The sequence below is a fragment of the Spermophilus citellus genome (genome assembly GCF_964194105.1).
Source record: "Spermophilus citellus genome assembly, chromosome: 3".
NCBI classification, from domain to species: Eukaryota; Metazoa; Chordata; class Mammalia; order Rodentia; family Sciuridae; genus Spermophilus; species Spermophilus citellus.
This window is the reverse complement of record NC_138184.1, coordinates 46367151-46380572: the sequence shown is the minus strand read 5'-3', so window position 1 is coordinate 46380572 and position 13422 is coordinate 46367151. Positions and strand designations below refer to the sequence as shown.

Sequence of the window (13422 nt, the reverse complement as noted above, 5' to 3'; positions counted from 1 at the left end):
GGAAGTGCCTCGGTAAAGACAGAGGGCGAGGGGAATGATAATCATGGAGAAACAAACTAAATTTTTTTAAAAAGGATAAATAATCAAACATGGCTGGAAGTACAAACCATATATCAATAGTAACTCTGAATGTTAATGGCTTAAACTCTCCAATAAAGCGACATAGGCTGGTATCATGGATTAAAAAAACAAATCCAACAATATGCTGCCTCCAGGAGACACATCTGATTGGAAAAGACATACACAGGCTGAAGGTGAAAGGTTGGGAAAAAATATACCAGGCACACGGTCCTCGTAAGCAAGCAGGGGTGGCCATCCTCATATCGAATAAAATCAACTTCAAGACTAAGTTAATCAAAAGGGATAAGGAAGGATATTATATACTGTTAAAAGGAACCATTCACCAACAAGACATAACAATTATCAATATTTATGCACCAAATAATGGTGCTGCGACATTCATAAAACAAATTCTCCTCAAGCTCAAGAATCAAATAGACCACAACACAATAATTATGGGTGACTTCAACACACCTCTCTCACCAATGGACAGATCCTCCAAACAAAAGTTGAATAAAGAAACTATAGAACTCAATACCACAATCAATAACCTAGACTTAACTGACATATATAGAATATATCAACCATCATCAAATGGATATACTTTTTTCTCAGCAGCACATGGATCCTTCTCAAAAATAGACCATATATTATGCCATAGGGCAACCCTCAGTAAATATAAAGGGGTGGAGATAATACCATGCATTTTATCTGATCATAATGGAATGAAACTGGAAATCAATGATAAAAGAAGGAAGGAAAAATCCTACATCACATGGAAAATGAACAATATGTTACTGAATGATAAATGGGTTACAGAAGACATAAAGGAGGAAATCAAAAATTTCTTAGAGATAAATGGAAATACAGACACAACATATCGGAATCTATGGGACACAATGAAGGCACTTTTAAGAGGAAAATTCATCGCCTGGTGGTCATTCCTCAAAAAAAGGAAAAATCAACAAATAAATGAGCTCACACTTCATCTCAAAGCCCTAGAAAAGGAAGAGCAAAACAACAGCAAATGTAGCAGAAGGCAAGAAATAATTAAAATCAGAGTGGAAATCAATGAAATTGAAACAAAAGAAACTATTGAAAAATTAACAAAACTAAAAGTTGGTTCTTCAAAAAAATAAATAAGATCGACAGACCTTTAGCCATGCTAACGAAGAGAAGAAGAGAAAGAACTCAAATTACTAACATACGGGATGAAAAAGGCAATATCACAACAGGTGCTACAGAAATACAGAAGACAATTAGAAATTATTTTGAAAACCTATATTCCAATAAAATAGAAGATAGTGAAGACATCGATAAATTGCTTAAGTCATATAATTTGCCCAGACTGAGTCAGGAGGATACACACAATTTGAACAGACCAATATCAATGGATGAAATTGAAGAAGCCATCAAAAGACTACCAACCAAGAAAAGCTCAGGACCAGATGGGTATACAGCGGAGTTTTACAAAACCTTTAAAGAAGAATTAATACCAATACTTTTCAAGTTATTTCAGGAAATAGAAAAAGAGGGAGCTCTTCCAAATTCATTCTATGAGGCCAACATCACCCTGATTCCGAAACCAGACAAAGACACCTCAAAGAAAGAAAACTACAGACCAATATCTCTAATGAACCTAGATGCAAAAATCCTCAATAAAATTCTGGCGAATCGAATACAAAAACACATCAAAAAAATTGTGCACCATGATCAAGTAGGATTCATCCCTGGGATGCAAGGATGGTTCAATATACGGGAATCAAAAAATGTTATTCACCCCATCAATAGACTTAAAGATAAGAACCATATGATCATCTCGATAGACGCAGAGAAAGCATTCAACAAAGTACAGCATCCCTTTATGTTCAAAACATTAGAAAAACTAGGGATAACAGGAACTTACCTTGACATTGTAAAAGCTATCTATGCTAAGCCTCAGGCTAGCATCATTCTGAATGGACAAAAGTTGAAGGCATTGCCTCTAAAATCTGGAACAAGACAGGGATGCCCTCTCTCACCACTTCTATTTAATTTAGTCCTTGAAATACTAGCCAGAGCAATTAGACAGACAAAAGAAATTAAAGGCATAAAAATAGGAAAAGAAGAACTTAAATTATCACTATTTGCAGATGACATGATTCTATACCTAGAAGACCCAAAAGGGTCTACAAAGAAACTACTAGAACTAATAAATGAATTCAGCAAAGTGGCAGGATATAAAATCAACACGCATAAATCAAAGGCATTTCTGTATATCAGCGACAAAACTTCTGAAACGGAAATGAGGAAAAACACTCCATTCACAATATCCTCAAAAAAATAAAATACTTGGGAATCAACCTAACAAAAGAGGTGAAAGACTTATACAATGAAAACTACAGAACCCTAAAGAGAGAAGTAGAAGAAGATCTTAGAAGATGGAAAAATATACCCTGTTCATGTATAGGCAGAACTAACATTATCAAAATGGCGATATTACCAAAAGTTCTCTATAGGTTTAATGCAATGCCAATCAAAATCCCAACGGCATTTCTTGTAGAAATAGATAAAGCAATCATGAAATTCATATGGAAAAATAAAAGACCCAGAATAGCAAAACCAATTCTAAGCAGGATATGTGAATCAAGCAGTATAGCGATACCAGATTTCAAACTATATTACAGAGCAATAGTGACAAAAACAGCATGGTACTGGTACCGAAACAGGCGGGTGGACCAATGGTATAGAATAGAGGACACAGAGACTAATCCACAAAGTTACAACTATCTTATATTTGATAAAGGGGCTAAAAGCATGCAATGGAGGAAGGATAGCATCTTCAACAAATGGTGTTGGGAAAACTGGAAATCCATATGCAACAAAATGAAACTGTATCCCTTTCTCTCGCCATGTACAAAAGTTAACTCAAAATGGATCAAGGAGCTTGATATCAAATCAGAGACTCTGCGTCTGATAGAAGAAAAAGTTGGCTCCGATCTGCATATTGTGGGGTCGGGCTCCAAATTCCTTAATAGGACACCCATAGCACAAGAGTTAATAACAAGAATCAACAAATGGGACTTACTTAAACTAAAAAGTTTTTTCTCAGCAAGAGAAACAATAAGAGAGGTAAATAGGGAGCCTACATCCTGGGAACAAATTTTTACTCCTCACACTTCAGATAGAGCCCTAATATCCAGAGTATACAAAGAACTCATAAAATTAGACAATAAGATAACAAATAACCCAATCAACAAATGGGCCAAGGACCTGAACAGACACTTCTCAGAGGAGGATATACAATCAATCAACAAGTACATGAAAAAATGCTCACCATCTCTAGTAGTCAGAGAAATGCAAATCAAAACCACCCTAAGATACCATCTCACTCCAGTGAGATTGGCAGCCACTATGAAGTCAAACAACAACAAGTGCTGGCGAGGATGTGGAGAAAAGGGTACACTTGTACATTGCTGGTGGGACTGCAAATTGGTGCGGCCAATTTGGAAAGCAGTTTGGAGATTCCTGGGAAAGCTGGGAATGGAACCACCATTTGACCCAGCTATTGCCCTTCTTGGACTATTCCTTGAAGACCTTAAAAGAGCATGCTACAGGAATACTGCCACATCGATGTTCATAGCAGCAGAATTCACAATAGCTAGACTGTGGAACCAACCCAGATGCCCTTCAATAGATGAATGGATAAAAAAATGTGGCATTTATACACCATGGAATATTACGCAGCACTAAAAAATGACAAAATTATGGAATTTGCAAGGAAATGGATGGCACTAGAGCAGATTATGCTTAGTGAAGCTAGCCAATCCCTAAAAAACAAATACCAAATGTCTTCTTTGATATAATGAGAGCAACTATGAACAGAGTAGGGAGGAAGAGCAGGAAGAAAAGATTAAACAGAGACATGAGATGGGAGGGAAAGAGAGAGAAAAGTGAAATTGCATGGAAATGAAGGGAGACCCTCATTGCTATACAAAATTACATATAAGTGGTTGTGAGGGGAATGGAAAAATAAACAAGGAGAGAAATGAATTACAGTAGATGGGGTAGAGAGAGAATATGTGAGGGAAGGGGAGGGGGGATAGGAAAGGTAGCAGAATACAACAATTACTAATAGGGCATTATGTAAAATTGTGGATGTGTAACCGACGTGATTCTGCAATCTGCATTTGGGGTAAAATTGGGAGTTCATAACCCACTTCAATCTAATGTATGAAATATGATATGTCAAGAACTTTGTAATGTTGTGAACAACCAATAATAAAAAAAAAAGACTGGGTCTTACTGTGTTGCTCAGGACCTTGCTAAGTTGCTGAGGCTAGCTTTGAACTTGCAATCCTCCTGCCTCAGCCTCCCGAGCTGCTGGGATTACAGTTGTGCACCACTGCACCTAGCTCATGCATTTTTGTTAAAGGCAATCTCCTTACCTATCTAGGCTCTCCAAATGAAATAAAAAGAAGAGAAAATGGAAAGTCAAAAATTATATACATTGCTCTATCTGTAACAGGGTAAAGCCACATACTAATTAAAGATGTTGAATAACTAGCTCACCATTCTTTTTCTACTATCAGAAGCCTGACTGGAACTGGGGGTGCATGTAAATGGGAATAACTTGACAAGAGCCTATTTATGTTCTTTATTATTTCAATGAAGGATAGAATGGCAAGAAGAAGAAGGAGAAGGAGAAGGAGAAGAAGAAAAAGAAAGCAAGCAAGAAAAGAAATGAGGACCGCAGAAATGGCGGCCCCGCTGGGTGGTATGTTCTCCGGGCAGCTGCCGGCCCCCCGCAACCCCCGCTGGGACTCCAGGGCCAGGTTTCGCTTCTTCAGGCAGCGCCTGGCGCGCCGAGGACTTCTAGCAGCACTTTGGTGGACTAGCTGGAGTCGTCGTTCGAGGCTTGCTTTGCTTCTCTCGTGAGTCAGGATTATGTCAATGGCACCGATCAGGACGAAATTCGAACTGGTGTTGATCAGTGTATCCAGAAGTTTCTGGAGTTTCTGGATATTGCAAGACAGACAGAATGCTTTTTTCTACAAAAAAAGATTGCAGTTGTCTGTTCAGAAACCTGGGCAAGTTATCAAAGAGGACGTCTCAGAACTAAGGAATGAGTTGCAGCGGAAAGATGCGCTGGTGCAGAAGCACTTGACAAAGCTGAGGTATTGGCAGCAGGTGCTGGAGGACATCAATGTGCAGCACAAAAAGCCTGCCGAGGTCCCTCAGGGCTCCTTGGCCTACCTGGAGCAGGAATCTGCCAACATCCCTGCGCCTATGAAGCAGACCTGAGAGAGGTCTGGCCTACAAGGTAGAGTCCTGCAGACAGTTCCTCCAGACCTCTCTGTGTGGACGTGGCATTTTAGAACAGCTATTTGCTAGAGAATGAGTTGGTATTAATTTTACCTCCACCTAAAAATTTCCCCAATTTTTATGAGCTGTTAATTACTTAGTACTTTATAAAGTGCTTGGTAGACAAAGTGAGGTTTCATTTTGTTTGTTTTGTCTGTAGCAAAGTTTAGACTATTAGTTTTCCACAGATTTTTTTTTTCTTGGCTTTTTGCTTATTTTTAAAATTTTATGTAGTTTATATATAGTTTTTTTCCCCCAGTTGTTAGTTTGTTAATATCTGAGGGGGAAAATTAAAGTACTTCTAGAATGAGGGGAGAAGGAATTTGGTTTTTGGTCTTTTATGATTACTACACATCCATGGTAGTACAGAAAAATACGTAAATTTGCTATCTCAAGACTTTGAACTACCTCAAGAAGACGAATCTAATGCAACATTTGTAATGCTTCCATAGCAGTACAGAGTGCAGATATTTTGTAAATATGTCAGAAAAAAGGGTTCAAGTATGCTAGGTTAGCAGAGATACTTAAGTTGATGCTGCCTTTTGTTTGGGTGAGTGTATGTGTTGTGCGGTGTTTGCTGTGTTGAGGGAGGTGTGTTGGGAGCACGACATGCTGAAGGCCTCGTAGTGATGAACCAGTGTGAGTAACAGCAGACCCAGTCTCCCTAGCATGACAGCTGGGACACAAGTGATGGACAAGGGGTCAAAGCTTGGTCTGATTCTTTTTCTTTTGAATTTTGTTTTGTTTGCTTGTGTTTTTATTTTACTTTTTGGAGAAAAGGCAGTTTACATGAAGGAAGGTTCTTGTTTAGTGGATTTGATTCCAAGAGCCTAGGGCTTTGGGGTGGAGGTGACCTGCAGAGTGATCCCCAGCTCCTTCACCTCCACAGAGAGCATGTAGATCCTCTGTGGGGAAGGTATTTTGCCCTCTTGTCAGAAGAGGTTTTCTATTCTCTGTTTTATGCAACTCTTGGATTATATCCCTCAGCCAGTATAAACACTCCTCTGTCTTCTGAATAGTCAGTAGGTCTGTGGCTGTGTCTTGGTTCATTTTGTCCTTTCCAACCCTGAAGATCCCTCCCCATGCGCCTCGATATCCACTCATGTTGCTGGTGTGGCCTGGATGCCACCTGGTCCACAAAGCCTCCACTCCATTCCAGAGCACAGGGCTTTTATTCCTTCCACTGTCTTGTGGGTTAGTGAATGGTATCTTTTTTTGTGCTCCTTGCTGCATTGTATGCTCATGGGAAATGGGCATTACTATCCTGAAATATACAGGAACATGTATTTTGTACTCACTTTGTGTGTACATATTACTCATTTTGTTTGTGACCTGTGAGGATGATACTTGGCTTGTGGACCTATAACCTGTGATGACTAGCCTGAGGCCAGCGTATCTCCTCTTGGTTGGAGTGTATAAGTCAAAACTTTATAAAGTTATTTTTTACTCTTAGGGTTTTAACCTGTCATCTCATGCCAGATAGAAGCTCTGATTGGCAGCTTTAGGTTTCTTGATTAAAAACCTAAATAAACGCCCAGTGTGATGGCACATACCTGTAATCCCAGTGGCTCAGGAGGCTGAGGCAGGAGGATTGCAAGTTCAAAGCCAGCCTCAGCAAAAGCCAGGTGCTAAGCAATTCAGTGAGATCCTGTCTCTAAACAAAATACAAAATAGGGCTGGGGATGTGGCTTGAATGCCCCTGAGTTCAATCCTTGGTATCCCTGCCTCCCCTCACATCCCCCACAAAATAAACTAAGTTTGAGGCAGTCTTTCAATGATAAAAGTGTTTTTAGTGAAAAGATCAGAAACTGTTCTACTTGGTGCTTAATGAAAATGTTTTGAATGAATGTAAATACAAGTTACTGTCATTTCTTTATATTAATTCAGAAGTTATCCGTCAAATAAATAATGATTTTCCAATAAAAAAAAAGAAAAGAAATGGAGGAAGAAAGGACAAAAGAAAAGAAAAAGATTTCAATTTAGGAATTCAAACCTAGGCATTATGAAACCCTGAAAAGAAAATCAGTCTGTAATATGGATGGATACTATGCCTGCCTTCTTAAGGAATATATCCTTGAATAATAATTATAATAGCAGCTAACATTTATTGTAATTTTATTTATAAGGTTTTATACATAAGAACTTTATATATATTAATTACTCTAATGCTCACATTAGTACCGTGATGTCTTTTCACAGAATTCCACAGAGATTAAGCATCCTGTATAAGATTACACAGCTAGGAGTTTCATGATTTCTCAATATAGATATTCTGGCTTCAGAACACATGCTTTTAACAACTTCACTATACTGCTTATTTAACAGTATATTTTGAATGTTCAGAAATATAACCTATATGGTATGTATCACATTCTCAAGAATCTTAGCTACAAATGTACAAGTATCTCAATGTTCATTCAATTCTAACTCCAAGATGGCAGGGAGACCTGTATAGACAGAAAAGGATACAGAAGCAATTGGAATCACATTTTCCAGACACTATACTCCCTAGAATACAGTGTTTCTACAGATAATTCTCCATCTATTCAATCTAGAAAGGAATATTTCTTTCCTGGATTAAGTACTATTGATATTTAATTTGATATTGATATTACAAACAAGTCCTATATATTCAGGAATATGATTGAATCTGGGCCCAGTTATTACCTTCCCTCCAGTTCCTGAAGGGTCTGAAATTTTTTCTGGTTTTATGTCTTTCATGACACAAATAGCAGCCATAACTAGTTTAACACCAGATGGAGGATTCTTCATTGATTTCACAATTGTAATATCAGATGGCTAAACCAAAAGAAAACAAGACATCTTCAGAATAGTTTATTTTCAAATAAGGAGAGTTTTTAAAGTAATTTTGGGGAATAATGAAATATACCCTTTCATTCAAAATTGTGATTTTTTTATTTTGCTTTGTATGGTTATGAAATAATTACCAAAACAGTATTTATCACAGGTTAAGACTAGTGTTCTCTAATGTTTGGGGGTTCATAGATTCTTATGAGGATGACAGCTCTGAACCTTGCAGAAAATGTATTTTTACCCATGTACAATCACATACCCAAGCTTCCATTATCTAAAACTCAGGTTAAGAACCCTGATTTAGATAAAGATTTATTTCTGTATTTGCCCATATACATTAGTTTTATTGACAAAATAATGAAATAGGTCCCACTTCTAAACTTAATTTCTAAAAATGCATTTATTGTTATGACAGACACTAGAGATTCACTTATTTATTACCCATTCCCACATAAATATCCTTCTGACATTTCTTGCAATGATACAAATGCTGGAAAATTAACATCTACATATCTTTCTTTCACATGCAACTAGAGCTCTGGGTGAGAATTATTTCCCACAATCAGATAACTTGAGTGAAACCAGAATTCAGACAATAAATGGGGAAAGTGATAGTGTGAAGTATCCATTTTCTTGATATGGATTATAGTGGAGGCAGTGTAGCTTGTAGAAAGGCTCTGTTGGCTACCTTTTCAGAGGAACAGTTAATCTAGTACACAATGTCAACAATTTGGCTTTGTGAGACATTTCTAGTGGCTTAATATAGTATCTATTTCTATAGCTCTTCCAATAATTCTGCAATCCATTTATAAAATTCCCTTTAAAAATCCTTATCTACTTGTTCTAAATAGAGTCAACTCTGTTCCCTGCAACTGAATTCTAAATTATATAATATGGTATTGCATACCAGAAAGGGTACAAGCAACACACTCATAAGCAAAGAGGAGCTTAGGATTAATGAACTGAACTGGTGGGGTTTGAAGGCATCAAGAATCCTGTATCAGAAGAGGGAGTGCTAAAAGTTCATGGAACATAGTAATAAAACTGTTCCTTAAAATAATGGTCTTGGATGTCTAGAAATGAGTGCCTATAAAAAACAAGGCTTTGGGGCTGGGGATGTGGCTCAAGTGGTAACTCGCTCGCCTGGCATGTGCGGGGTGCTGGGTTTGATCCTCAGCACCACATACAAATAAAATAAATTTTTTGTCCACCGAAAACTAAAAAATAAATATTAAAAAAATTCTCTCTCTCTTAAAAAACAAACAAACAAGGCTTTGTCAAACTGAGTGGTTGCTGTGATAAATAGCTCTAAGAAAGGAATGAAGAAAGACTATAGAGTGCACATGGCTTTTAAATGTGCTGGAGAGCATAAAGAAAGAAAATAACCAACTCATTTTTAAATTCCTGGTTCATGACACAAAACAGTAGGAAGTTTCTATAAACGCTCTAAGATAATCTCATTTTAAAACTACTAAAAAACCGATGTAACCTCAAGACATAGCTTAATCCTTTGAGATACTGAATTACCCATAGGCTGAGTTCAGTCTTTCAGGTCTATTACATAAAAGTTAGGGCACTGATTAGGAAAGAAGGTGCAACAACAAAAAAAGGGGGGGGGTGTTGTCTGAATATCCTGAGCTCCCATGTTACACTGGGCTTCCCTAGTCAACAGATGCTCTCTCTCCTGTTCTCTTTGGTGAGGTTATTCTGGTCTTGCTTAAAGAGCCTGTCAAAACGACTATATAACACATTGTGGTACAGACAGGTGCATCGGAAATAACTTTTGAGTTTTTCTGTGCATACATGTAGAGAAAAGACTGAAGAAATTACAACACAATCTTTTTCTTTTTTCTTTTTCGGTGCTAGTAATTGAATCCAGGACCTTGTGTAACCACTCTTTTTAACATGTACTTCCTGGTCCCTGTACAGAATCACATTTGCCTCTCAGAGACTGTTCATTCTATTCTCAATGGAATATCCTGATTGAAAATTAGAAATAATAAATGAAAAGCAAACATATAACAATATATCAAAGAACTGTCAAGAGACAAGTTTCATTTGACTGAGCAAAAACAATACCACCTAAAGAAACAGAACTATGTGTAACTAACCAAAGACCTGTATAGTTTCACTTTGTTGAGGAAACACAGTGACTAATTCAAATACTTGCTTTAAGTGTATCCAGTGCAGACAGAGCTGCTTCCAAGGCTGGAATTGCCTCAGCTAGATCACTTTCACACTCATTTTTTAGAGCTTGGGCTTCTTCAGCCTTTCCACTGGCTATCTCTTCATCTAATTTCACAAACTTTTTTTTTGCTTCCACTTCTGCAGATTCTATTTCAATTATCTAAAGAAAAAAAATAAAGACAATTCTGCAAGCATCCAATTGCTCTCTCAATCCTAGAGGCAAAAGAATATGTAAAAATAAGTCATCCAACATATTATTTTGAAGGCTAGAAAGGTCTAGGGTAAAATGAGAAATGCAAATATATGTGAGCTATTTTGGAAATGGGCTTCACACCTCTTCAAAAACAAATTGGGCTGGGTTGTATCTCAGTGGTAGAGCACTTGCCTATTATGTGTGAGGTACTGAGTTTGATCCTCAACACCACATAAAAATAAATAAATAAAAATAAAGGTATTGTAAAAATCTACAATAATAATAATAATTTTTTTTAAAAAATGAACTCACACGGGACCCAGTGAGACAGAAAAGGGTTAAGTCCCTAGGATCTAGTGATAAAAGTGGGGGGAGAGGGCTTATCTTCAAGACAAATTTAACATATTTCAATTGTCCTTTGATGGCAATAAAAACATTCAGGATACTCTACCTGCATCATACGTGCATTTTCAATTTTAGCTTCCTCCAACTTGGGCTGTAACTGAACAAGCTCTATTTGCATTTCACCAACCTAAATAGACAGTTTGTCATTAAGTTTCCATTGCTATCATAGCTACTAAAATCAAACATAGAAAATACAAATTTGAACATATCATAAAGTATTGGGGCAGAAAAACTTAATGTTTTTACAGTTCTTTGTATGATAAACAAAATGATGAGAATGTAGCCAGTTTTTCTCACAAAAATATTTTCTTGGGCTGGGTTGTACCTCAACAGTAGCGCACTTGCCTGGTATGTGTGAGGCACTGGGTTCGATTCTCAGCACTGCATATAAATAAATAAAATAAAAGCCTATCAACAACTAAAAAAAATCTTAAAAATTTTTTCTCCTTCTTGAATATATGACAGGCTAGTGGGAGAATGCAGTTACCATGGAAGAAATGCAGACAGAAAACAAGTGGGTAGCTCAGGTATCCCTATTATACCATTATTATGGTATACAGTGCAAAGATGAACCAACAAAAACTTCTATTACTTATACTAAACTAATACTAATAAGTATTACCAGCACTTGATTAAAAAAAACCCAAATCTTATAATTAATAAAAAGTCAACACAGACTTTTTATATTTTCTCAAATGCCAAAAAGTTAACTAAAAATAAAACAGTGTGGTCTGGGCAATTTAATGAATGTTTCTTAATGTAACGCTATCTGTAAAATGACAATCATAATAGTGATGATCTTATGGAGTTGTTATGAGGAATAATTGAAAGAATGCATGTGAAAAGCATGCATATAACAAATTCCCATTCAATTGTAGCTCTTGTTATTATTTCTTGTATTTCTCAGTATATATTACCATTTTGAGCAGCTCATCAAATTTACCTGAGACTCAGCAAAAGCTAATTTGTCAAGACCATTTACATATCGTTGTTTTGCTTCCATGACAGTTTGTCGCTTCTTAGTCAAAAGCTGTCGAAATGAACCAATAAGTTCAAGATAAGAAGTAGCAGTAACATAGTTATGTCTTCCTAACTCATGCAAGAACCTAAAAGAGAGACAGGTAACATATATTCCTGTAAGTAATAAGTTTCATAAAGAGGTAAATTCAACAGAGCCTTAACAACAAACATTTAAGAATGAAAGTCAAATTTTATGTAGAAGTGCTAAGTACTTGAACTTTATAAGACTCCAGAATTCTGCACATAACCATATCCTAATTTCTTATCTGCAAAATATTAAATAGAATGACATATTTTAAAAACATAAACCAGTGAAGATGTCTGCAAAAAGTGAATTATTGTACAAACAATACAGACTTTTTTCCTCCCTAACATTTTATTCACTGGGATCTAAACCTGTAAGTGACCCAAGATATTGTGAGAGATAGGCAAGTAGAATTGGAAAGAGAAAATTTCCAACAAATTTCCAAGCATCATTCCATGACACAAGTATGTTACACAATGCTTGAATGTTATAAATCCAAAATTATAAGACTACCACACAATGATATTTAATGGTAAGTAATGAACTATAGCATACTACAGCCACTGTCTAAGCCAACTGTGCTGGCTATTTGATTCTGGACAGGCAATATAACATGGGTACTTAGGGTTACTCATCCTTGAGATGAGTATGTCAGATGAACAGAGTTAGAAAGGATATTCTAGAAGTATCTATACCCCAACTAGCCCCCTCTTTCTAAGAACTTCTACCTGGTGCCTGGGCAACAATGTTTGATCTACAAAACCTGCTACTCTAACCACAGCTGATCAGGCCAGGGTTGAGCACTGGACACAAACAAGACTAATCATTTATTTAGAATAAATTTGGAATAAGGAGCTAGAAATGACCTTCTAGTCTCTCTTTATAACTGTAACTGCAAGAAGTAAACTGGAGAGCTGAGAGGTAGCCAGCTTCTTCCAACTGTACTGCGAAGTACACCAGGCAGTTTACAAAAAGAGACAAGAAAGCAGATGCCCAGAGAGAAGCAGTGATGAGAAACAGGAAAACAGGGCTGGGGTTGTGGCTCAGTGGTAGAGTGCTCACCTAGCACGTGTGAGACGCTGGGTTCGATCCTCAACCCACATTAAAAATAAATAAATAATATAAAGGTATTGTGTCCAACTACAACTAAAAAAAATTATTAACAAAAGAAACAGGAAAACAAAACAACAAAAGAAAAAAAAATAAAGTAGGTAAATAAAAGAAAAAGAAAAACTAGACATTCTGGGGTCCTGATTTTTTTTTAAGTTTTTTAAGTTATACATAGACACAATATCATTATTTTAATTTTTTATGTGGTGCTGAGGATCAAACCCAGTGCCTCATAAGTACTAGGCAAGCGCTCTGTTACTGAGTC

General features: G+C 36.8%; 1 protein-coding gene and 1 pseudogene across 2 annotated transcripts in view; one reads left to right on the top strand and one right to left on the bottom strand.

Moving 5' to 3' along the window:
* The window catches only part of DNAH12 (dynein axonemal heavy chain 12), a 299548-nt gene that overhangs the window by 105273 nt on the left and 180853 nt on the right, over nucleotides 1–13422 (bottom strand). The window contains exons 47-50 of the mRNA XM_081284134.1: nucleotides 11946–12108; nucleotides 11049–11129; nucleotides 10388–10564; nucleotides 8071–8202 (exon numbers count right to left, since the gene is read on the bottom strand). Coding sequence (XP_081140260.1) covers nucleotides 8071–8202; nucleotides 10388–10564; nucleotides 11049–11129; nucleotides 11946–12108 — 553 coding nt within the window. The remainder of the gene's footprint in view (nucleotides 1–8070; nucleotides 8203–10387; nucleotides 10565–11048; nucleotides 11130–11945; nucleotides 12109–13422) is intronic.
* LOC308643844 (mediator of RNA polymerase II transcription subunit 28-like) lies at nucleotides 4798–6317 on the top strand (annotated as a pseudogene). Its single transcript has one exon. The product of its transcript is annotated as a mediator of RNA polymerase II transcription subunit 28-like (transcript).